Below are 26,174 nucleotides of genomic sequence, written 5' to 3'. Positions count from 1 at the left end.
GGTAGCCATTATACCTACTGCAATCGGCAACTATGCCGGCGTTGGCCCTCGGGATAATTTTCCAGCAGCACACAAAAAAACCAATGTGAATTATGTACGGGTTTCGGCACCAAATTTATGTTGCATAAGACATAAATTAACTATTGAATGTATGAATTATTGGACTAATGTATTAAAATATGGATAAAATGTATGAATAAAACGACTTTCTTTCAGCTGTCAAAGTGAAGAAGTGATTTTATTTTGTTTAGAAGAAAAGGTAATAAAAAGTATAAAAACTCCTTGTTGGTTTCCAACACATTAAACTTTTCTAGGGACATCATTAACCAAAATTGGTCTTATCTCAAAACTTATGGAACTTTTCTGAGGACAAGTTAGACTTTTTCGATGCATCTTAGGCCCAGCTATAGTCTGGTCTACGAGCACGTAGAATTTTGTCCAATGACCCCAAGCTACCCGCGAGCGATAAGGATGGGTAGCTCGGGGTCATTGGACAAAATTCTACCCTCTAGTGTCTTTATGACGTGTTAATTTTGGGCACACTTTGTATAAAGAATTTATCTTTATTTCTGTGTATGTGATTGACATTTCCCTTTCCTTTGTTCTTAATTAATACCTAGACAATAACCGCATAATGATTCAAAATAACTGAATTAGACTCGTGAGTAACGACTTGACTCAAAACCCACCCCTGACATATCCCAGACTTGGTTTGTTTTCATCTAATTCCATACAAAACCAATGTTAATGGCCCTTTGAAGCAGATCTACTACAATCAACTCTATGCTCTCAATTTTAGAGCCAATTTTCTATTGACAGAACGTTACTTGGTCGATGACTGGTAGACTTTAATGTTCAACCTATTTTAAACTTTAATCGTATTGAAATAGAGTCCAATGTCGAATGGCAAGGGATTGTCAACACTGAAACCTAAAGTTCAGCTTCCCACTTTTATCCTTGTTGTGTGACCCTTATGTCAATGTGGTTAAGGGCGAGGTTGTGTTGTTTATTTTATTACGTAAATAGACAGAAACACGTGCTGCGTTTTGTAAATATTGACTTTTTTTGACTGACATTCTGTTTCGAATGTTAGTTAAATTATCACAGAAGTCGTGTAATTTAACTTAATAATTCAAACCAGCTGCACCCTGGCTTCGCACGACTTTATTTTATACTAATAAAGAAAATGAGACATATTTTCATAAGTAAAGAAATAGTTTTACAAAAAAATAACCAATACTAAAATTCTTCGGTATTAATGCCAGAAAAAAAAATTAAAAACTCCAACGCAAAAAGAAAAAATATTATTTTATCAGTAAAAACAAGTTTTCTTTTTGAATTGGTGCTATAATGTGATAGGAAAATTTAACAGTAATTTAACGAAACTTTGAAGTTAAAACAATAAAAAGTCCAATAAAATTGGCCCCAAGAACTAAATCAATAAACAGTTGACTGACATTTCTCTAACAGCAAAGTGGCAGCGACTGATAGTGCTGAACAAAAAGTAATGCTAACGATAAGCTCGCATGTCTGGTTAAATAAAAACCGATCGACAATTAATGCACTTCTTACGATGCAGTAATTGAATCGTCCAAGCCACAGCTAGGAGAGAACGGCCAGGTCAAGATAAAGTTTGAAACATTTTTGTTTCATCCTGGAATTCTCCTTATCTTGGTACACAACTGTTATGGTTACCTAGGAACATTTTTTAAACTTGAAAAAGACATTTGCTGCATGTTCCAATTAAACAAACGAACACCAACCAAAATTCTAATAGCTATTTCTAGGAAAACACTTGCAGGATGTCCATGGCTTTATCCAATTATTTATTTAAGTTTTTGATTGAAAGAAAGAAAGAAAAAATGTTTATTCAGTATCATCGACAATACACTATACAATACCTAACATTATTTAATGAGTAGGTAATGATACTGAAAAGGTATCCACTCAGCATGGTGTCGTAGCATCTCAGTAGATAATGCCACGACGCTGGTCTTCCGTGGACACCCAAACAGGGAGAGCACTACTATGCACAACAATTATTGCCCATAAACGCGTCGTTTTATACATAATTGTCTAAGATAAATAAGAAGGCTATCGCAATAACCAACTTTTTATCTTCTAAAAAAATTAATACCTATCATACGTCCCGTTATTTTTCATTTGTTCACACTGTACTGGCTGTTCAACTTGGCCTGCATGTTACTCTCATTCCAGAAGCACGCCAAGTGGTAATTATCTGGTTAGTTGCCTGATAAATTATTAATTTATTGTGTGAACTTGCCAATAATCATACACTCGTAAACCAATTTGTTAACTCTAGTTTGATGAAGTTAGTAATTAAAACTAGGTAACTTTACAATCGATTTATTAACAATTCGCGTGTGTTTGTTTGAAATTAATCAATAAATTGTAAAAATATTTACTTATAATCCGTGTTAATAGAAACTGGCACATAAATCTATATTAATGTTGTAAAGCCGAAGAGTTTCTTTCAAAAACTACAGGTCCGGTTTGCAATTTTCTTTGTGTTGGATAATAGCCTATTTATCTAAGAAGGCTATAGTTGTGGCTATAGGCTATATAACATGACGCTGCGACCAATAGCAGTAGAACATCAACTAAGAATGTTGCGAAAACGGGAAAAAATATTTTTAACTGCTGGCTGAGTTGCACCACTATAATTTAACCGTGACTATAAAAATAACCGGTGTGTTTTGTTTGGAATTTAACAGACTTTTGACGTTTGTTAAAGTAAGATGGTGCAAGTTGCAAACAAGCCTTTAGTGTACCTATCCTACTTCCTACTTAATATTACAAAGGCAAAATCTCTGGATGTCATGATGTCTGGATGTTTGTTACTCTTTCACGCAAAAAATACTGAATGGATTTTGTTGAAACTTTACAGTATTATTGTTTATAACCCAGATCAAGATATAGGCTATAATTTATGTGTGTGACGTGTATAAAAAGCACCATCTATCGTCATCGGTTAAAATCATCTTCAGCGCTGGACAAACTACTGTTTTGACGTTCGTAAATATTCATGCGGGGGAAGCCGTGAAACGAAATCTATCAACATGATATCTAACGGGGGTAAAACGAGGTCCACGCGTACGAAGTCGCGGGCGGCCGCTAGTTTACTAATAATTCTTACAAAGAAATGTATCAGCCATCCCAATAATTCACGGGAGCTAATCACAAATTAACCACAAAACATACTTATCACTACCACCTTAAACAGAACCACCGCAAGATTGGACAATTACCCAACCGCAGGCAAAGAGGATAATGTTTCTGTAACCGGAGATTAAGCTGAGGGCGGTGTCAGGTGCCTGGTTAGAGTTACTGTAACCGGAGTATGTGGTAGATGTGATTTGCAGAACTGTATGGATTTGGTCAAGATAAATATGAAGAAACAACAACAAAACAACGCACACTCATAAGGATGGGTAGCTTGGGGTCATTGGACAAAATTCTACGTGCTCACAGACCGGGCTTTAGTATAGATCGTTCCATCCACGAAGACGCGCCCCTCGGAGGGGCCCCCTCCATTCTTCCGCTAATGTTTGAGTGTTATCGGTACATGCTTTATCTATGATTGCACACGCTCACTACAATACCTAGGGCACTATTTAAGTTGTGAGCCTCGACAACATAACGTGTTGTTAGACGACATCTGATACTTTTAATGAAAAGTTTGATATTTTTGACTACAACTTTATTAAAAACTTTTTATCATTTGAGCACGTTTTGTATTATTAACATTGAATTGAAAATTATCTTGACTACAAAAACATGGAAATGACTTGCGGAAACTTTCGCGCGAAGATTTATTCTGACTTTCGACGTGGTTAATCAATACAAAACTGAAGCGGTCAGCTAAATTTCACTTTTGGTGATAAAGATCTGTCCTTTACCATTGTAAAACGCTAGTTTAAGAAGTATAATATTGTATGTCATTGGCTAACCAGTGAACTTTGCGAAGGTCGTCCAAAATGACTAATAGATGTTGAAAACATTGATGTTGTCAGAAAAATGGAAGAGAAACCTCGTCATGTGATATATCGTAGGATTGAGATAATCCTAGGCATTAATTCCACTAGCAGTAATAAAATATTGTATGACCATATTATGGTTAATACGTTTTTTTCTCGCTGGATGTCACAAAATTTTTCAAACGCTCAATAAGACGCTTGTGTCGTTTAGTCCTTGAAAATGTTTGATAAATACGTTTAAAAAGCTTTAAAAGCCGTTTTTAAAATTGTAACAGTTGACGAATTAAGTAGAATGCACAATGATCCTGAAAATAAACAGCTATCGACTATGGAGGTGTTTTAAGATGAACCAATTCCAACAAAAGTCCCATGCGCTCGGAACACTTTGAAACTTACGGTCGCCTATTTTTCCGAAATGTCCGATTATATGACAGAAACGTCACTAAAGAAATTTAGAATGGTTAATTCTTAATAGTAAACAGCCACTTTTTTCCAAAAGTCTTCAGTTTATTAAGGGAAACTGGCCAGCATAGTCGAATCGCCATTCGTGACGAAAATGTGAGCTTTTACACGTCTCGTCAAACAACTGACTATTTGAACACTCAAAATATGAAATAAACATGTCCAACGCTACAAAATTCTTGCTTGGAATCTAAACACTTCTTTTGGTACCCATTATATTAAAATTAAATGCGTGAACAGCGATTTATGTAGCCAGAAGCAACTGTCGGTGCGGTCAAAAACCATGCTTTGGAGGTGCCTCAAGCTGAGTGGAAAAAATGCTATGAAAAGTGTTTCGGACACATTAAAAAGTACATAAATCATGAAAGACAATACCAATAAACGCAATCAATACCATTTTAATAATAAACTACTTTGTTTTCATAGTTAGGCTCACAACTTAAATAGTGTCCCACGTAATGCCGCTCGGATTGCTCGGATCAAACTCCCCGCACCCCGCGCGATCGAGACCGAAAATTGGTGGGACGCGTCTTCGTGGATGAAACGATCTGGACCGGAAAGCGCAGCGTAGAACGTCCATCCATAAGGTGACCGACAACCTCATAAAGGTATCAGGAAGGCGCAGGCCGTTAATGTACAGCAATTTAGTGTAAAACTAAGAAATAGTGAAACGTGGCTATAAGAACACTTTTGATCTAGACCAGCGGTTCCCGAATGGTGGTCCGCGGAACCCTGGGGTTCCGTGGAAAGGCCGCAAGGGTTCCGTAAAAATATTATCCCACGTTTCGTGACCGACGTTGTTCGCTCGCACCGACTTGTTTACGCACAAGGAAGGGGCAGGGCGTGCGGGCAGAGTAGTACGGGGGTTCCGCTAGGAAAAGTATAATCAATTAGGGTTCCTTGGCAAAAAAAAATTGGGAAACCCTGATCTAGACAAACTAAATCAACTAGATCAAAGTCGGAACATCACTTCATCCCTTCAAGTACTAGTAGCACTAGTAATACTAGCGAATCGAGACACAATAAAAATGTAATTGTTACCGCGGTCTTATGCGACCACTTAGGGGAATACTACCCATACCTTATGGGAATTTATGGGCTCATCTCCCAAAACCCTTTTACAGCCTGATAACGTACAATAGGCCCGCCATATTGGCAGCTAGATCCACAATCCAATATGTATCTGTCCGATAAGATACCGCGCGCCTGCGCTCTGACTCATCTGAGAGCTGTAGTAATGTATAGTGGATTCTTTGATATGCGTCGTTGGGAATGTTGGGATAGATCTACGTAATATTTCTATTACACACTTAATTTTAAACTTGCCGTTTAAACTTTGAGCTTAGTAAAGCGAGCTTAAGATAAAGTAACATAGCTTCCACCCACAAGGTGGACCGACGACCTCATAAAGGTAGCGCGAATGCGCTGGATACAGGCCGCCATCAACCGGCCATTGTGGAACTCATTGGGGGAGGCCTATGGCTGAAATGATGATGATGATGAACATAGCTTAGCTCTTGGTCTGTAACCAGGACCACAAGGAAAACCTCTATAAAAACAATTGGCGTAGGGAATAGGCAACCCCTCGAAGCCGAAGAGGCTCGCTGGACAGCAAGACTCTAGCCTGAGACGGAGTTGCGGACGAATGTTCAAGTTAAGGACAGTAACTCGCGGCTCCGTTTCAACCCGCAAAATCATCTGTCAGATTAGCCGAATGCTTGTTCGAACCCCGCCGCCGCTGGACTATTGTAGTTATTCATCATCATCATCATTTCAGCCACAGAACGTCAACTGCTGAACATAGGCCTCCATAATAACCGGTTGGTAGCGGCCTGAATTCAGTGCCTTCCTAGTCCTACTACTTTTATGAGGTCGTCGGTCCACCTTGTAGTGGACGCACTACGCTGCGCTTTCCGGTACGTGGTCTCCACTCCAGAACCTTGCTGCCCAATCGGGATAAGCGAGACTACTAAAATGTTCTTTAAAAATGCCTTTTATTTGACTCACTTACTTCTCAGATGCCGCAAGAGATACGCCGATGGCCTGCCAAAACATGACTGTCCTAACTGGCGTATTATGTCAGTGAGAATATATCTTAACAAAACAGAAACGACGACAATTTTGCTTTATCTAATAGATAAAGTCTTTACCTTAGCCTTGACTATTCAATTTCAGACAAATGTGTCCGCAAATATCTAGACAAATGAGTAAAAACCTGATTTTGTTTCACGATCTTGTTAGACTTCCTGAGTTTTTGCTAAAAGCTATTTCCTTTTAAATAACGTAATAGAAGTAAGGTTGCCATGAGCATGAAAAGACATTTTGCAGTTTTAAATATGGTAGTTATATGATTTCATTTAGATAAGAACTCATGTCAATGAACTAATGGTATTCAATCAACTACCCCATCCCGTCCAATCCAATGACAGTTTAACTTTCCCCTGGGACAAACTTGACCTTCACTGGCTGGGTTTTTATTGGTGGTCAAGCTGTAGATCCTGGCTACACAGGAGTTGCAGCGGTGGGGACGAGAGGTGGGAATAGTCTCGTACCCCATCCCATAGCCTGAACATCAGGCAAATAAATAAAACTATTATTATATTGTTCTCATGGAAAAGTTCAAAACCTAGATTCTAATTCGTACAAGGCAAACCGTGGGTTCTACTTGAATTAACATACTTTCGCTGGTGATTCAGTAACTTATAAAATTGCATAGAAATAATTTGTTTAGTCAGAGATATTGAGTTATGTAATGTAGTTGTTTTGTCTTATAAAAATTATGAGTCATCATCTTTTCTATAATCCTCGGATTAAAAGCGAAAGTAACTATTTATGTCTGCTGGTTTATAACGTTTAAAATGAACCAATTTAAATGAGAACCTTTGATTAGGTTAGCATAGAGATATATTCTTCCTTGGAGAAGAACATAGGCTACTTTTGTTAGTCTTGAAGGAGTTGCATACTTACCTATTTGCAAAGGAATTTATGATGTTTAATCGTTTAGTAAGCAGGTTTCATACGACAAAAACTTGAAGTTCATCATCATCATCATTTCAGCCACAGGACGTCCACTGCTGAACATAGGCCTCCCACCAATGATTTCCACATCGCCCGGTTGGTACCTACCTAATAATCTATAAAAAGTAGAGATGAAACGGATATCCGGTAACTATCCGGTAGGCCGGATATCCGGCCTAAATTTACTATCCGGCCGGATACCGGATAGTAACTCACTATCCGGCCGGATACCGGATATTAAAAAACTACGACAATTTCCTATTAATAAAATGAAACACATTAATCTTTGAGGTAAACATCAATAAAATGGCTTATAATAATGACGGCTTTTATTTAAAGTCCAAAAAGTTACAAAAAAGCCATATTATTAGGCCTTTAAAAAAACTAATTTCTTTTTCCGGGCTATTCACTCTAATGACGAATACATAAATAGTAAATACCTATCTGTTAATGACGAAATAAGGCCAAATAAAATAGGCGATCTTTTTTTCACTGATGCACAGTGTGTTTCTATGTATGGGAGCGTTGGCAGAAAATCGATTTTGTAAATATGATAAATACCCATTTTTTTCGTTATGATTAGTGAGTCAGATAGTAGACGCACTTATTTTTGCTATAAGAAGGTAAATGTAACAAATACTTCCAATAGTATGATGTTTTCTTTGCGCGCTATTGATACGAACGTTAAATTAAGTCGCTGTTTTGTTTACGCACTTTTTGATTTTTAATTGTGGTTTTTAAGTACAAACTTAGTAATATTCAATATGAATAGTGAAGTAGAAGGTGTGTACGTTATGTAACAATAATAAATATTCGTATTTTTTTTATTTGCGTATTCTTAAAGAGGTATCAAAAATGAAAGAGAGTAATTTTCTGTAGAAAAAAAATTTCATTCGTGGTTTTGTTATAAGTTTTTATGAATTTCTATATGATAGTTTAGTTGTAGCATACAAAGCACAGAACTTCTATTATACGAATCAGTAAAAAAAAATTGCTTTAGGTTGCGGTTGTTTGAATTTTATTGGTTGTAGTTAAGTAGGTCAATTAATTTAATTTTAGGCTCGTGCGCTGTTTTGAGAAGAAACTTTGTGGAAATCCTTAAATACACCGCCTTCTAAAACCAATTATAGTCTATCCAATATAGCTTGATTAGAATGACGGCTGTCAAACGAATGTGACTAGTGATGGGTATGTTTCGTACGGTTCACATAGATGTATCGATAAGTTTTCGAAAAAATGATATGAAAAAATGCACCCAATTTTTCTTCATATATCTTTATTCATAAAAATGACAATTATGATTTAAATTTAAAGACAGTATACCTAAGTAGATGTACAACCTAAGTCGTAGTCATTATCATCAGTGTTCTTCAGTGTTTTTTTCCTCTCGCTAGTGGGCGGTGGGCATCTCTTCTAGAGCAACGGTGCTATGAATACCCAAAAAATTACCGGTGATTGATTTCCGATGTTTGATTATTTAAGAATGAAATGTTTTTTGGTTTTTAATAGTGAACATTTAGAAAAACGTATAACTTGACTTAAATATGTTAAAAAATTAGTTAGAAAAAAAATTTGTTAAATATGTTAAAAAAATAGTTTTAATTTAATATGACATTTGTCGATATGTCCCAACACTAACATTTTTGTAACTCGAGATAACCTTGTAGAGACGTCGTTAATACTCTAGCTTGATTTTTATAATTTCGAATTACTACTTATTGGCGTAATTTAACGCTGCATTTACACGAAATTATCATTTTTATTGGAAGCACTGTCGTCGAAAATATTGTTTGTAGGTCAGACGTGAATTATTTCTTGTCCGCCAATATTTAGCTCTCATTGATCGCTACTACAAAGTTATGTCGTTACTTTTGATGACAGCTGTCATTCTAATCAAGCTATATTGGATAGACTATAATAATAAATTTAAAAGAATTCCCCACGAAGTCATAAGCGTACGAAAGGAACTTGTGCCGCAAACATCTACGTATAGCTCGAGTGCTGTATTTTTTTCTGAAACGGATTCATATGATACCTAGACACCACAAATTTTAATGTACCTATTTAGAATCATTTAGTATAACGTTTTTTATATACATTTTTCTTACACCATAAATAATTTCTGCCAACCCTTCCATACTGCGTAGCACACTGTGTGATGGTCTGATGTCATGATGCAGTTCAGTCAGATTACGCAGCAAGTTAACTAATTTAATTTTCACTATTCAATCACACACTCACAATGGCAACTGAAATCGCCCGAATTGTTCTGCCCCCTAGACAAGTTTCAAAATCTGACATTCTATTCGGACTGATTCGATTTTCGAAAAGTGTGACTAGTCTAGTCTACTAATCGCGTTCGAAGCACTTGTGCGACGTTAAACTCGTCACGACATGCAACGACACAATGGGTCAACTATCCGGCCGCCGGATATCCGGCTATCCGGCCTAGCAGCAGGCCGGATATCCGGTATCCGGTATCCGGCCAAACAACTATCCGTTTCATCTCTAATAAAAAGGCTTAAAAATATGATCGCAGCCTAACATTAGGGAGGTTAGATCTTATCAATTAAATATTCAAAAATATTCGGTCCATGTGAATGTCACCGCAATTAGATTTAATGATAATACGATAGCAATCAGCATTATAATAATGTGGGGGCACGGCAGTGACCCGCCAAGGCCGGCGATTGAACACGACAAAACACATGGCGTTTTATGTTTAACTTATTTTTATTAAGTAAAGTAAAGTTCGCACTATTTGAGTAATTTAGTTGAGTAGCGAGTACAAAATTACACGCTATACGTATCCGAACACCAAAAATTTAGTCGAGTAGGTAGAGCTCTATTCAACGCTGTGCGTTCGATTTGCTATTTCACTTAAGCAAGCATCTTTGTGAATACGGACGCAAGTATAGTATACTCGTATAGGGTGTTTGGCGGAAAGTTAGACAAACTTTGTGGGTGTATACTTAGATTAATAAAACCTAGATGGATAGTCTTCATACAAACGCTTCGTCAAGAGTGAGGCAAAAATCTTATGTCATTAGTGTCAATTTTGTTGGGGAGTGTAGACAGTGAAGGCGATTTTCCCGAAAGTAGGGAAATTTTTAATACGTTTTAAATTATTTTATAATTAACAAAAACAAAACGCATCATGTACTTACTTATTTATTTAATTCAAAGTACCTACCTAATAACAATACGATAAATCGACTTAAAAGTCTCAATTTCATAAAAAAGGAAGTGTATTTGTACGGCGAACAATGGGAAATAAATTTTCTTGTTACTGGTATCATTCCCGTATTTAATTTTTGAAAGCCAAATTCAAGCAAAATACGCGTTGAATTGTAGAACTTACTTATGAAATGTAACACTGGTCACTTTCTTTCGTTTTTCTGATGTATTTTAAACACCCTTTCACAGCACAAACCGTTTTAATTAATTAAAATTCGTCGGACGTGTTTACCAATTTTTCACTTTGACAGTTCATGTGACGTTTACGGGTGAGCCGTGCCGGCTCCCTAAAAACTGCCTCACCTTTCGTGCACTGACTATCTATCTAGGTTTTATTAATCTAAGGGTGTATAGGTAAGGTCATTTTAAGAATACAAGTTCGCCCATTTGACTGTAAGTGAGCTACTTTCTTTTTCTTAAAATGACCTTACCTATACACTCACGAAATTTGTCTAACCTTCCGCCAAACACCCTGTATGTATAGGTTCTTAGATTAGCTCTCAACATGTGTGGCCTAAGACTGTATTAATGAGGGTATGCATGTCATTGCACGTTCAGTCAGACGTTATGTTCTGAGGAAGACTGACTGAAATAGAATTTCACGTTTGTTGTTTAGTTTAGGACTTAGAAGCTAGTAAACGGCTGTGGGGTGTAATATGTATGGATGGATAGCAATTCATTAGAAACAGTCTCTACTTAGAAAGACACTAATGCCCGTTTTCACCATCAATCCCTAATTTTTAAGTGACCCCAATGCAGGAATTTTGTTTTCAAAGGGGTCACTTAAAAATTAGGGATTGATGGTGAAAACGGGTATAAGGCTAAGTTGCACCACCAAACTTTGACCGTAACTATAACGCCGCCGCGCCGGTGTTTTTTGTCTGAAAATGACAGATTTTTGACGTTAGTCAAAGTTAAAGGAAGATGGTGCAACCCAGCCTAATGAAATTTAATTTAAATTACTGTCTTCGTAAGCCTTTTTGTATTCCTTTTAGGGCAGATTTTTCAATTTGAACACATTCAATGTGCTGATAGATTCCCCAATCATACAGTCCCGTGTCCTATTTCTAATACTGATCGATAATCCAATAGATAAAATGATATCAAAAATAACAAAGTCCCCTTCTGAGTTGATGATTGCGCCCCAACGCCCCCAGAATAGTTTTAACGAATGAATCAACACGGCGCTAACCGACTCTATTATAAAATTAGAAGCCGAAACCAAATAAAATGCGTAAAATACATATTCCGACCATCATTCCTTCGTCACACTCTATGCGTTTTGTCATAGACTGAACAGGAGAACAGAAGAGACAAGCTCTTGATACTTCTGCTGATGTTATTGACATGCCTTTACTTAAATATCTGGCAGACTTTATACCTACTAATGTGTGACTTTAATCATATAGGCAGGATATGCTGCCGGCTGAACCATTTAAGAACCTAGTAAGTGCAGCGGAGCAAATTTTACAGGAGAGCGAAAAAACGCATTTTCATTTGCCCTGCTAAGATGCTTAAGGATTTGGATAACTTCCGATGTTTATATTAAATATTAGTTACTAAAGTATACTTTATGGAATAAAAGAATATATTTAGTTAAAAATTGCAAGTTTTATGCTCTTTACTAACACTAAAAATTATTTTTTTGACAAAAGTGTCTCGTAAAAATCAAAATAAAAATCGAATATGAATCAGTACTCATGTAGTCCCCAGATTTTGATATGGTTATCGAGTGTCAGCCAACAGAACTCGAAATAATATTTAAATTACAGTAGCATTTTACCTCTAGTAAGTCACATTGACCATTTTGAAACCTAGTAAGTCCATGCACTTACTAGGTTTTAAATGGTCATTGTAACTTGCTAGGTTTTGATAATGGTTTTTGCAGATTTGAATTGGACTTACTAGGTTTTTAGCAACGCGTTTCTCCGGTGTTAAGTGTAATAGAGCGATTTCTGTCTTCACATCCTGTGGAGACCTTAATTCTAAGGTGATTTATGACAAAAAACGAAAATCTGAAAAAGTGTCCCTTACTAGGTTCTTAAATGGTTCAGCCGTGCTAAGATTGGTGCTAAACTTAACTCTCTGTAAGACCTTATTGTCAGTTATTGTTTATTCAATACAAACACTATGTACACAACGCGTGGATAAAGTCTACTAAAATATCGCCTTTTGGCTTTTTTATTACACTTGTGCCAAAAGAAAGCAATAAAGAAAGCTAATACGACTCAATATATGTAAGACATCATAAAGGTAGCACGGAAGCGCTGAACGCAGACCGCTACCAATCGATCAACGTGGAAAGCATTAGGGGAGGCCTATGTTCAGCAGTGGTCGTCCTATGGCTGAAATGATGATGATGATATGTAAGAAGCTGAAACACCTGATCCAATTTTTTCACCGGAATAATTTATTTATTTATAGGTACAACAACAGAACATGTTCCATATGTGACATTTACAGAAGGGCGCTACATCAATATATTCATGGGTTTATTCCGATTTTTGCCACTTGACGCTTCAGAATCGTTGCATTTTAATATAAGAATGCCAGTCATGTTGCCATCTGATCTATTCGGCGAGCATAGGTCAAAAATAAAACCACGATCGAATGGAAGTGACGCATCTGTCCCCTATTCTATGCACAACCAGGAATAAGCGTTTGTGGTTCGTCGACCCCTCTAGTTGCATCAATTCAGCTTAATTGTTACTGCAGAGCCAAATAGTTTGTTTGCTGGCCGTTAACCAGACTTGTCTGATGTCTGACTAACGCTTCCTGGGTGTGGAGGCGGGCTTGGGAGGAACACGAGAACGGTTTTGGAAGAGTGACACTTAGGCTGGGTTGCACCATCTTACTTTAGCTGTAACAAACGTCAAATTTGTCAAATTCCATACAAAAACACCGGTTACTGTTATCATTACAGCTAAATTAAGATGGTGCAATCCATCCTTGAAGTGAGAGTGATCAAACTTTATCTCGATTGTATGCAATACTAAGGCTGATTTGCACCATCTTAGTTTAACAATAACTATAACCATAACCGGTGTTTTTTGTATGGAGTTTGACAGATTTTTGATGTTTGGTAGTCAAGATGGTGTAACCCAGCCTAAGCAACTTTCGGTGTAGGGTGGGTGTCCGAAATCTGTTGATTGTAAAAATAATTAATTCTAATGTAGAAGCTATTTTATACTACTAATATCCTACTTAATATTATAAAGGTGAAAGTTTGTGTGGATGTTTGTTACTCTTTCACGCAAAAACTACTGAACGGGTTTGGTTGAAACTTTGGCGAATCTGTGGCACTAAATTTCAGCGAATTGCGGGTGAGGCCGCGGGCAAAAGCTAGTTTTTAATATTTTAGGGAATGAATAAGAATAAGAATAAGAATGTCTTTATTCAGCATAATTATCATTTAAGGTATACAAAGCAAGAGTAAGTACATAAAAAAACATAACAGACAATAAATAAAAACATATGCTGAAAAGGCGCCCGCTCAGCAAATATCGCGACATGACACAAACGTCATGCCGAGAAGCTGGTTTTCAGCGGGAACCAATTCGCGATGAGGGTTGCGCGCCCTTCTGGTTGAGACCTGTGGCCGAGACGGTTTAATCAGACAGTGTCAGACAGGTTAAAGGCAAGCTACAATCTGGTGACACAGTCCCATGAATGCAAATGTTTTGTTCGATACAGAATTTATTGTTTAGGCGACAATGGTAACTGAGTAGTTCTTGCGCTGCTTCTAATCAGCGCTGGATCTTTTAGTACTACGAAGCTGTGGTAAGGTTAAAGTAAAACTAGGACGTGTAAAACCACTTTTTAGGGCCAATTTGCAGAAAATAAATTATTTTTAAGAGTACCTACTTAAAATCCATCCGAAAGTCTTTGCGTAAAAGATGATTAAGAATCCATATGCTCACAAACTTTCAAGTTATTGATATTAGTACGATTTTAGAAATTATTTACAATCGCGTTGTCCATTTTTTATAATGAGTAACGGCTTCGTATCACAATCTATTTATGAATCATAATCTATTTATAGAATTTCAGGAATAAATTCAAACGACTTCGGGAATTCTCCCCCACGCACTGATGAATCAACAATTTGTCCGGATGAATCCGATTTTTTGGGCTAAATTTTCTGCGACGTAGCTGTCCAAATGACACTAAATTCTCCTTGGGAATAAAAGTGCGTTTTTAAAATAACAAACTTTATTTTTGGGTGGTCGCTGGTGGTCGTGATTTCAACAGATTCAGGAAATGAAGAGAAATAAAAATAAAATCATTTATTAACAGGCTGTTAAAGCTAAAAGGGAAACTGACAAGCATACAAGAGAAAAAATGGTGATGTAGTAAATTACTCGTACGAAGCTAAGTGTTACCAGCTATTTTCTTAAAGTCATCGCAATAGTAATGGGGTGATATGATTAGTGAAAAGTGGACAAATACCTGCCTTGTTATGAATAAAAAAAAATCTTTCTAACGTTATGCGGACTTAGAATGCCCCAAAAGCACCTAAGTTTTGGAAAGCATTTTGTCCACCTAAGATTGTTAGACAGGAGGTGCATTTTTGCCGAAAGCAAAATGAATACCGGCCCTGTAAACAAATTACAAAACGTCACAGTTGTAATTCCGAAATCGCTTCGCTCCGACGTTTTTTAATGTAGTCACTTCGCTCTGTGAAGTGATTCGAAATGAAAAATGTCACGTTTTGTAGCTTGCCTAAGGGGGCTTGCTTACCTAAAAAACATTTTAAAACTACAGAATTCGACCCTCCCGTTACTAAGTACTCAGTTTACCCGTTAGGCCTACGTGATATCAATCTCGTCGCCACTTCTCCGGCTTCGCGTCTTGACCTTCAGAGTTATTGGATTACCCGCTCCGCCGAGCGGAGAATTTGAATCAACGCACTCGTGTGAGCAGCCATACTGGTGCGGAGACGAAGCGGACACGGGCTATAGTTCTTGCAACTAACGAAGGCGAGTGAGCTTTACTTGTGTGTGTACGTGTACATGCACATAATGATAGTGTAATGTCCATCAAACATGTAAAGCTCACTCGTCTTCGTGAATTGCAACAACTATACCTACTCAACTCAAACACGTCATCCGAAGTTTTGAATGTAGCCATCTTTGTCTTGCAAATTCAGATGACAGCATGAGTGACAGAGACATGGAGAAGAAACTACGTGAAAAGCGTTACGGAATTGCCCCCGCTAGCGACGAAAGAAGAAGAAATAATTTCTGATCATATATTGAAATGACTGAGCAACGTATTGACGAAATAAATGGCGCACACGAACACGACGATGAAGAAAGAAATGTTCAGAATTCAGATGGAAAAATAAAATATTCCTTTGATTATTCAGGTAAAGGCAGTCCACTGCTGCATAGTATAAGTTTCCCCGTAGGAACAGCGTCAAACCTACTCAATGGACTCACGATCTCAAGAAAATAGCTTAAAGCAGCTGTCTGAAAAAAATGAGAGCTCGTGCTATTTTATCCTTGGAGAACTAATGCCCGTTTTCACCATCAATCCCTAATTTTAAAGTGACCCCAATGGTAACACATCAGGAATTTTGTTTTCATAGGGGTCGCTTAAAAATTAGGGATTGCTGGTAAAACCGGGCATAATTAGTGTCCTTAATTCCAAAAAGTACGCAATCTAAATCCGGCTGTAAATCTGAAGTTGGAATATTCCAAGATTTCCAAGAAACCCTCAATTTCCATAATCGCGGAATGTGTTCACACCGATCGGTTTGCTAGATCGTTAGCGATTGCACAAGCGAGAGCAAACATCGTTAGCCGTATTCCGACAGGACTCGAACTTGTATTTGCATTGGCATTCCAAATATTTGTTTGTATTAAACGGGCTAAGTTAATGCTTTAGGAGAAAAGTAAGTTTGTCTAAAAAAAGACTGAGTGGCACCATCATACTTTGACTTTAACAAACGTCAAATATGTGTCAAACTCTATTCAAAAAACACCGGTTATCGTTATAGTTACGGTTAAAGTTAGGTGGTGCAACTCAGCCTAAGACTTTTAGTAATATTTTTTTTAATCGAATTGCCTATTTACGACCGCTAAGTGCTAACGTTAAAAAATTACAACTATTCGTAGTTGTTTTGAAATTAATAACAAATAAATATTATAAGCTTTCACAATATTTTTACACGCATAATTTTTTACTTTGTCCAATCATAAATCTTTTTATTTCTACTTTTATTCTAAGTGGCTTTTTTACATTGAAGGAATGAAAAGTACGAGTACCTAGAACAAGAATAAAAGTTAATTGTTAATAATACCATTTTGCTTCGCAATTTTGTGTTTACTGAGTTGACCCACGAAATAAGTAAGTTACACATAATACTTTTTATACTTTTCTCGATTGTCTTGCCACAGAATGTGCAAAGCCAGACTATTGTTTCTAAACAACAAAAAGTGACATTGGAGTTATGTAATTAACTAGCGGTGTGACCTACTTGTTGAATACAAGTTCAATGTGACAAAAAACACCAACTTGATTTGGTCTGAACTCTACAAATAAAAGAAAAAACCCAATTACGTAAAAATGAACTAAAAAGATAAAAACAAGACAACTTAGTTTTCACAAATGCAGTCGGAGGCATCAAATACATCACCAACAAAAAAAATGACATTGATGCTTCCGACTGCATTTTTAGTTCATTTTTACGCAGTTGGGTTTTTTGTTTATTCAATAATAATTTTATTTTAATCTTTTTAGTTAAATAACGTGCATTTTTGTAAACTACTTAAAAAGTCCTTTATTTTGATTCCCCACTCGATAAGTTTTTAAGACGCCGCTTTTATTTTGATATTTTTTTCATAAACTTTAATATAGCCAGTGTCACTTTCACGATTAAGACAAATCTAACGACACCACTCACGCTAAGGCGCAGTCGGGTAAAAAATCATGCAATTTACTTTTAGCTACTGCTAGTAGTTTTAGTCGCACCACAAGTACCACACGGTGAGCTATGGGAGAAACGCCCATTTGGGCGTCTGCTATTTGACAGATTGGTTTTTGAAAATAGTAGAATATCTGTACCGACAAACTAAACCGAAAGCCTAGGAATGCCTCGATGACTCTCCGGTGACAGTACTGTACAGGTAGGAATGTTTCACTTAGGCCCGGTGTTTTGATCCGTAGTTAAAATAACCAATGGTCAAATTTGACAGATGTCAAATGACAAGTGGTTAAATATCAGAAAAAAATGTTTTTCGGACAATGGTTAGCTTGACATTTAATACATTTTTTAACTATTAGTTTACATTTTGCTAATATTTAACCATTAGTAGCAAAATTTAACAATTAGTTATTTTAACTATGAATCAAAAAACTGGGCCTTAGTATTTTCCCTTTTAAAGAGTGACACATCTTCATTAGGTAGATGGACGCAAACTAGCGATATGACCCTACATTGGTAAAGTCCATTTAGTCCGTGCCATCTTACATAACAAAATAAACGTAATCAATATTCGACCCATTACGAAACTCTACAATGGCACTTTGTTCTAATATCATTCGATTAATGACACGATAACAGGAGATCTTTGCCGATGTAATTATGAAGTCTAGTAGATTCAGCAATTAAGCACCTTAATGGTACAGTCAGATACAATTTTAATGCACTTAATAAAGGGGCTATTCCCATCCCTAGATTACACCGCTACAACTCCTGTGTAGACGGGATCTACAGCTTGACCGCCAATAAAAACCCAACCAGAGAAGATTTGTCCCGAGGGAAGGTTACACTATCATTGGACCCGCAACGATTAATTAGAAGAACATAAGAGAAGTTCGAAGTTAAGGATCGACTCTGATTTAGCTTAGGGCCTTTTTCATCATCTCGAGTAAAGTGTCAAGTTGGTTACTCGTTGCTTAAAGTCACGAGGAGAAATGAGGATATTCGCAGGAGAACCAAAGTGACATAGCTCGCAGAATTGCTAAAATCAAGTGGCACATAGCTCGTAGAGACGATGGCCGTTGGGGCAGAAAAGTTATAGCGTGGGTAGACCTCCCACTAGGTTCGGTCTTTGTGGAAAACCTTGGGGGAGGCCTTTGTCCAGAAGTGGACATCTTTCGGCTGAAACGAAGAATGAACGAAGATGCCAGTGTTTACTTTGAAGTGTATATTCTGAGCCTCGAGTTGTAAGTTACAAGTGAGGATTTTTATTTCCGAGTGTAGTTTTATGGAGGCTGAGTATCCAGGTCAGACAGATAGACTCAAGATAGGCGTAATGTTTAGTTTAGTAATCACTTGGTTTTGTTTGTTTTTGGCAAAACTTAATTGAGTCATTCTTAGACGTAACTATAGTTTAATGCAAAGAAAAAGAAAAAGAGATTTAAACATTAAACAATTTTGTAATTATTGGGTTCTTAGTTAAATGGCATACAATTATAAGTACCTAATACTGACTGTAAACACAAAATAAGATTTATTTAACTAATTAATTCGTGGATATACGAATATTGATAATTAGAAATACTTATTAGGATAGAGATAAATTGAACCTTGGTATAAAAGGGTAAATTAACGTTGTAAGTTTGTGCAACTTCAGTTTTTTCTTCTTTTCCTTATCCAAAAAAAGAGTAGCATTTGTAGGCATTAGGTACATTATTATTATTATGATTTAACCACCATTTACCTACTACTTTTTTATAATTTCTTCACCGTAATTTTGAATTCGATAGTTTTAAATCCACAAATGCTTTTTATAAGCCCTTCTGTAGACATTTCAAACATTTTCGAACTGGACACACGGTCACGGCGTGTGACGAGCAATTTCTCGCTCTGATGGCTACTTTGCCAACATACGGACTAAATATTAAAGCATTTGTGACTCTCTAACTAGCAACATAACGTCCAAATTGCATCGGAGAAAATTTGAATTTAACAGCTTTAACTATGGTTTTTGTGTATAGCAATTTAAACCTTAGTACTAACTTTATAGGGTTCAAAATGTATGTAGTTGTTAACTAAAGGTTACAGACAGTCTGAGCATTTGAAACAAAACGGTTTCTTGTACTTTACTTGCAAATTATCTAACAAATTGCATTGTCATTTTAATACTGTGATATTAGGCTATGAATAGATTATTTTAGAAAGCTAGCTATAGCCTGACCAGGAACATAATAAACCCTCGCCATGTTGCGGAAAACTAATGGTACTAATTTCTTTTAATGGCAACAGTAACTGAAAACTTCATTAACATGTCACCTTGCATGTCAGTCTATTGTTGTCAAAGTGTAAACAAACTTTATTTTAAATGTGCGCAATTGGTTTTATGAATTAAATTGCTAAAATATTTTTATAGTCGTGAAAGAAAAGTGGTTCACAATGTGTTAAAGTATTTGTCGAAGAGAAATACTAAGGGTTCGGACAATATTTTCATTGAATAATGTTTCCGACAAAGGTTGTCAAATTGACTGACATGTTTATCGTATAGTACAGTCCACTATGAAAATTAGCTGTGGTTTGTTTCAACTACCTATTTTAAAAAAAATTGTCACTTTCTAAGTGTTGAATTTTATGGGATTGGGAAAGAAGTACCGAGTTTGAAGCGTTCATGAGCAGACATTGCAGTTGAATATTCAAGTTCTGAATTTGATTATTGATGAATAATAAAATAAATTCTTCTAGCTCGATTGATGGTTTCATTTAATTTATTTAAACCAGGTTACCTATAATAATATTTTTTCGTTAATTTATGAAAATATCAAATTAACCCGTAATCCTGAATCCTGCGTAATACATAAAGTTAGGCTATTAATTTAACACAGGTACGACTGTACTCAGTGTTGCACTATCAAATGCAATCGACGCGCCTCTATGCCAGGGTTTTTATGTTCCTGGTCAGGCTATACTTACTAAAAAAATTTAGATATTATTTCAATCTAGACCCTTATGTATAGAAAAAAGACCAAATTTCGACTCGAGACTTTTATATTTTGCTTACCGAGTCTTCGTTATCAATTTCTAATATTCTTTACGCACTTTTAGGTTTAAACGTCCGTATTACAGAACGCTCAATTCTGGATGCTTTCTCAGTCATAGATTCTTTCCTGTGATTTTTCAAAATATTGACATTAATTAAACCAATCAAAAACACTCAACCTAACCATGCTTGAAATTGCATCGAGATAATACGGACTTATTCTTAATCCTGATTCATCTTTTTAGATTAGCCAAGAGGCTAACAAAGGTGACTGAATTTCTTCCGCGACTTCTTCTCAGCACCAGCCTATAGTTGTCCTGAAGTGGTGGTAGGGCAAACTATACATAGAACGTGTGTACGAGTGCCTTGAAAAGGGCCTACACACAGATAAATAACTCAAATTTAAATAAGGTCATTCCAATCTCTTTAATAACCGACCTTTGGGTCCCAAAACCCACAAGCTAATGCCATTGGCCCAAGGCTGCCCAAATAGAGCTATAAGTTCTAATGTCATAATGACTGTCACTTATTGCCCACGTCACTGTAATGGCTATCATGCATGCCATTTTAGCCCAAAACACATACTCGATTATAGAGTAGGGACACCATAAGTTTTGTTTTTGTTCGTTCGTTCGTTTCAGCCAAATGACGTCCACTGCTGGACAAAGGCCTCCCCCAAGGATTTCCATAACGACCGGTCCTGCGCCACCCGCATCCAGGCTCTCCCACGACCTTCACCAGAGATCGTCGGTCCACCTAGTGGGAGGCCTGCCCACGCTACGTCTTCCGGCCCGTGGTCGCCACTCGAAAACTTTTCTGCCCCAACAGCCATTGTCTCTACGAGCTATGTGCTTGGCCCACTGCCAATTGATTTTAGCAATTCTGCGAGCTATGTCAGTCACGTTGATTTTGTACCGATGGGTATGTTACGGTCAAAGTGATAAATGTGAAAATTATGAATAATCGCCGGTTATTATGAATAATTACCGCATGATTTGGTAAATGTGATTAATATGAGGTCATTTCTGTGTGTATGTCGCAGGCAAATTGTATGATTCCGCATTTTACAAACGGCGTCGTCAGTTCACAAACGCTCGCTGCTCTATGAAATGCCGAAGGCAAAATGTAAATTGCCTGGGCACTTTATAATATGCCAAAACATTTAATAGCCAATTCAATTGCTGTTTACAAAATGCCGCGGCAAATTGAAGTATTTAGTTCTTTTTCTTACCACGCGAGGCGCTGCTAATTAAAACAAGAAAAATGGCGTCGAGTCGTGGTGTTGTGATACAGAAAACAGTGCAAATTCTACATATTAAAAGGACTTTTCACATAAAAAGACATTGATTATACTTAGTGAATTAAAAATATTTTACGATTCATAAATAGGAGCAGTGAAAAAGCTATGGAAAAATGAAATAGTTTTTGAGGTTATCCGGCACGTAAAAAACGCTAAGGTGACAATGGAATCTGGTGCTCGGACTGGTGGTGGACTGCTGCGGAATATTATTGGTTTAAAAAAATATTGTGTTGTCTTCTAGACTTCTTCTAGGTATAATTAAAATGTAAGAATTAAAGGACTGACTATCGAAACTTATTGTATGTCATAGTTTTACCTATAGGTACGTACGTCAATAGTTTAAATTAGTTTAGTGTTGTTTTTATTACGAAAATATTTTAATTACTTTAGGAGTAGCAAGTATCTTAGGTTTGTCTTACCTGAATAGATACCTACCTGATATCTATAATTAAGTCTGATTTGTCTAACATGTGTTTTATGATGGTCACCCTATTGCAACAATCATAGTCGAAATTTTATCAATTGAACGAGTCGCCAATTTGCCTTCGGCATTTCATAGAACAGCGAGCGTTTGTAAACTGACGACGCCGTTTGTAAAATGCGGAATCATACAATTTGCCTGCGACATGGGCCGGTAGTCCAAAGGCTTGCGCCGCATCAGGTTGTCCTTATGGGCGACCTGAACGCCAAATCGCAGGCTTGGGGCGGGAACACCACCGACGTCCGAGGCAGGGCCCTCGAGGACTGGGCAACGGAGGTCGGGCTGTCGGTCCTTAATACGGGGACAGATTACACGTGCGTGCGGCCGCAGGGCAACTCAAGGGTGGATGTTTCTTTCGCTACCCCTGCGACGGCACGCCGTGTAGTCAATTGGCGGGTAATGGAGGAGGAGACTCTCTCGGACCACTTGTATATCCGATTTGAAATCTCCCCCTCCTCGAGCCCCAACGCTCCCCGTCGATCCGATAGCTCGCCCTATCCCAGGTGGGCCATCACCAGGCTGGATAGGGAAAAAGCCGAGGAAGCCGCTATTGTCCAGGCCTGGTGCTCAAAAGGGAGAGCTCCCCCACCGGATGCAGACACCGGTGCCGCCGAACTCCGCGCAGCGCTGGTGGCGGTCTGCGACGCGGCTATGCCGAGAGTCCGCTGTGTGCCGAACCGACAGCAAGTTTACTGGTGGACCCAAGAGATAGCGGAACTCCGGGCCACCAGCAATGCAGCTAGGAGGGCGTACACTCGCCACCGCCGCCGCGCAACCCGCAACCCGGAGGAAGAAGGCCGACTCTACGATGCGTTCAAGGAGTCTAGAAGAGTCCTCCGGATCGCCATCTTGGAGGCCAAGGCGGAGGCTCATAACTCCATGCTGGAGGAGCTTGACGCGGATCCGTGGGGGCGCCCATACCGTGCTGCGCGTAACAAACTTCGCAGCCAAACAGCGCCCGTCACGGAAACCATGGAGCCGGCCCTTCTCCGACAGGTTATGGAGAGCCTGTTCCCCGAACAAGGGAACTCATCTGACCCAGCCCTCCCGGAGCCCAGGGTTANCAATTTGCCTGCGACATGTATAAAACTAAATAGGCGGCTTAGGGGTGGCCCAAGGGCCACCCCCGCCGCACCTTAACCTATTTTTCACTTTAAATCAAAACATTATGTTATAGGCATCATGGAAAAATAATATTATGCAAGAAACATTCCAAACTCATTATGCCAAATTATATTAATATATGATATCAAAACGTTTAAAAGTTTGGCAGCACACGAGCACGTACACAAGATGTTATTCTCTTTTATGAAATTTGTTAGTACTAAGGTTGAATTATTAAATAATCACTGTTAAATGTGATTAATTTATCACTTTTACCGCGACTGTCGGTAATTATTCATAATAACCGGTTATTATTAATAATTTTCAATTTATCACATTAACCGTAACAGATATATTAATCGAATGAATGAATGATCACATTGCCAACGACTACAACGTTAGTCATTAGTTGTGATTTCGGGTTCGAATCCCACTGGAGGCAAATTAAGTGTGATGGGTGACCATTCTTTGCTGGTCTTTCCCGAGCACTACAATCCGGGTCTCTTCAAGACTAGAGTGAATAGTCACTTACAATAGGGCAGGTATGTAGGTACTATCCTAGACTGCATCTCACTTAACATCAGGAGTAATTGCAGTCAAATACCTACTTGGGTTGTGACTTATGGCAAAGAATACATATGCTTATCGTCCTATGTCCAATAGGTGGGGGACAGAGGGAGAAAAAAGCCTACCTAATCGAAGAATTTCCGACTTCAGAAATCCTTCCAACACATTTTCATTCGCCGAGTGGTTACAATTAAACTTCGTAAATAAACGCATTCATAAGCAATTGTTTAAACGGCGGTTACATAACGTAACTAGTTTGAAGAACAAAAAAGATAATTCTAGCAATTATACGCAAATGGAGGATTTACAAGTCATCGGTTGTGAGTCATCGTTTGCAATTATGTTTTAAATATCGTATCGTAAGAGATAATTAAAAATGGTTTTGTACAGCCCGATCTAGTTAACTGCGTACCTGGCAGCCGTGACGTCACATCTACGCTCTGGCACAGAATAAGTAATAGTACAGGTACAGAAGGATCCGCAAGGCGATTTAAACAAATGCGAGTCTTGCTACGACGCGATACAGTGGAATTCAGCTCGCACAGCACTACGTACCTACAATTTTATTCACCTACAAGTTTTGTCTCTTTCTATCGCGTGCCTCTGACTGAACTCTTCTTACGCTGTTAGGGTTGCTGTCTAGTGAAAAAATAATTAATCTACTTATTTGTAATGAGGTACGTATGTAGGTAAGTATGCATTCATTATGGAAAACCTTAGGAGAGGCCTTTGTCCAGCAGTGGACGTCATTTGGCTGAAACGAACGAACGCATTCTGAGCAGTAGTCATAGTAGGTTAGGTTCCTATACTATCCTAAGAATTATTGATTACCTACATGGCCAACATACCTTTCAGCATCTTTGGGAAGCGAAAAAAAAAAGATGAATCCGGTAGATTACTTTTCGAATTTAAACACCCGAACGCCGCACAATATTTCTTTCTCTTTATGTCCATTTTTAAATAATACTTCGATCATAGAATTATAATCATACTACAACGCACGCCAGCGTCCTGACGGGCGCGCGCGTGACACTCGACTGATATAATACCCGCCGGCGGGGCGCTTCGCTGTAGGTAATTATCGGATGTACCGCGCGTAGTGAGCCAGGCCTGGCTCTGGTGCGAGGGAGTCGCATTCCAGCGAGGTACGCAGTTAGCTTGATTGGGTTATATTGGATGTTATTTGATATAAGAGTTTTTATGAGACTTGGCTGTCATCAATGCCATAAAGAATAACATGTTACCTAAGTGTGTTACATAGGATACAGAGTAAGACACAAATCCGTTAAGTAAGTGCCTGTTCGCACTAAAAGATCTACCTAGACTAGACCATGCCTTTAGGAAGACATCGGCACTGCTCATTGTATTGTTTTTATGGACTTGAAACCAAAATCACAGATGAGCGTCTTCAATAAACTACTCCAAGATAATAAAACTTTAGGTAGGTATAATTGAGGTCACCCTACTAACCTTAAAGCGCTTCCTTGTTCCCTAACATCGACGCCGTTGATAGCGTCCTCACTCCTCGCTGGAAGCCCCGACATCTTCCACCAATCGGGGCCAGGCTCGCCGCGCTCAGCCAATCAGAGGCGAGCACCCGCCATCACGGGCCCCCGACGACCAATGGGCAGCGAGACGTCATCGCCGGGATCATCGCTCTGAAAGACAATTCAAATTTAAAATTCGAACCACTATTATCGAATAAGGATGAAAGGAAGAGGTTCTAACGGTTATGCAACCGTTATAAAAATAATGAAACGGGCAAAATGCATTAACTCTGTTTGGTTTTATTTTTTAATAAAACAGAGTTTAACGTCTGTGTTTGTGCTTAAAAAGTGCCGTTAAGTAAATTCAGCGTAAGAATATTCTGAGATAAGTTCCTTGAAATTAAACATCAGCGTTCGACGTAAAGATGGAAAGATATTATCAAGATGGGAATTATTAAAGACGTGTAAAAGCACCTGTTTACACATTAACATAGTACTCATACATTACGACCATAAACTGCATAAAATTAGTAAATCTAGATGACTCATATTTATTTAAAA

General features: G+C 37.9%; 1 protein-coding gene across 1 annotated transcript in view; it reads right to left on the bottom strand.

The window, feature by feature from the left end:
* Positions 1-25,783, bottom strand: part of LOC114366388 (uncharacterized) — a 50,045-nt gene extending 24,262 nt beyond the window's left edge. The window contains exon 1 of the mRNA XM_028323252.1: positions 25,597-25,783. Coding sequence (XP_028179053.1) covers positions 25,597-25,670 — 74 coding nt within the window. The 5' untranslated portion in view covers positions 25,671-25,783. The remainder of the gene's footprint in view (positions 1-25,596) is intronic.
* Positions 25,784-26,174: the final 391 nt, after the last annotated feature.

The sequence above is a fragment of the Ostrinia furnacalis genome, unplaced genomic scaffold (genome assembly GCF_004193835.3).
Source record: "Ostrinia furnacalis isolate ACB-3 unplaced genomic scaffold, ASM419383v2 OfSCF0631, whole genome shotgun sequence".
Classification (NCBI taxonomy): domain Eukaryota; kingdom Metazoa; phylum Arthropoda; class Insecta; order Lepidoptera; family Crambidae; genus Ostrinia; species Ostrinia furnacalis.
This window is presented reverse-complemented; position numbering and strand designations above follow the sequence as displayed.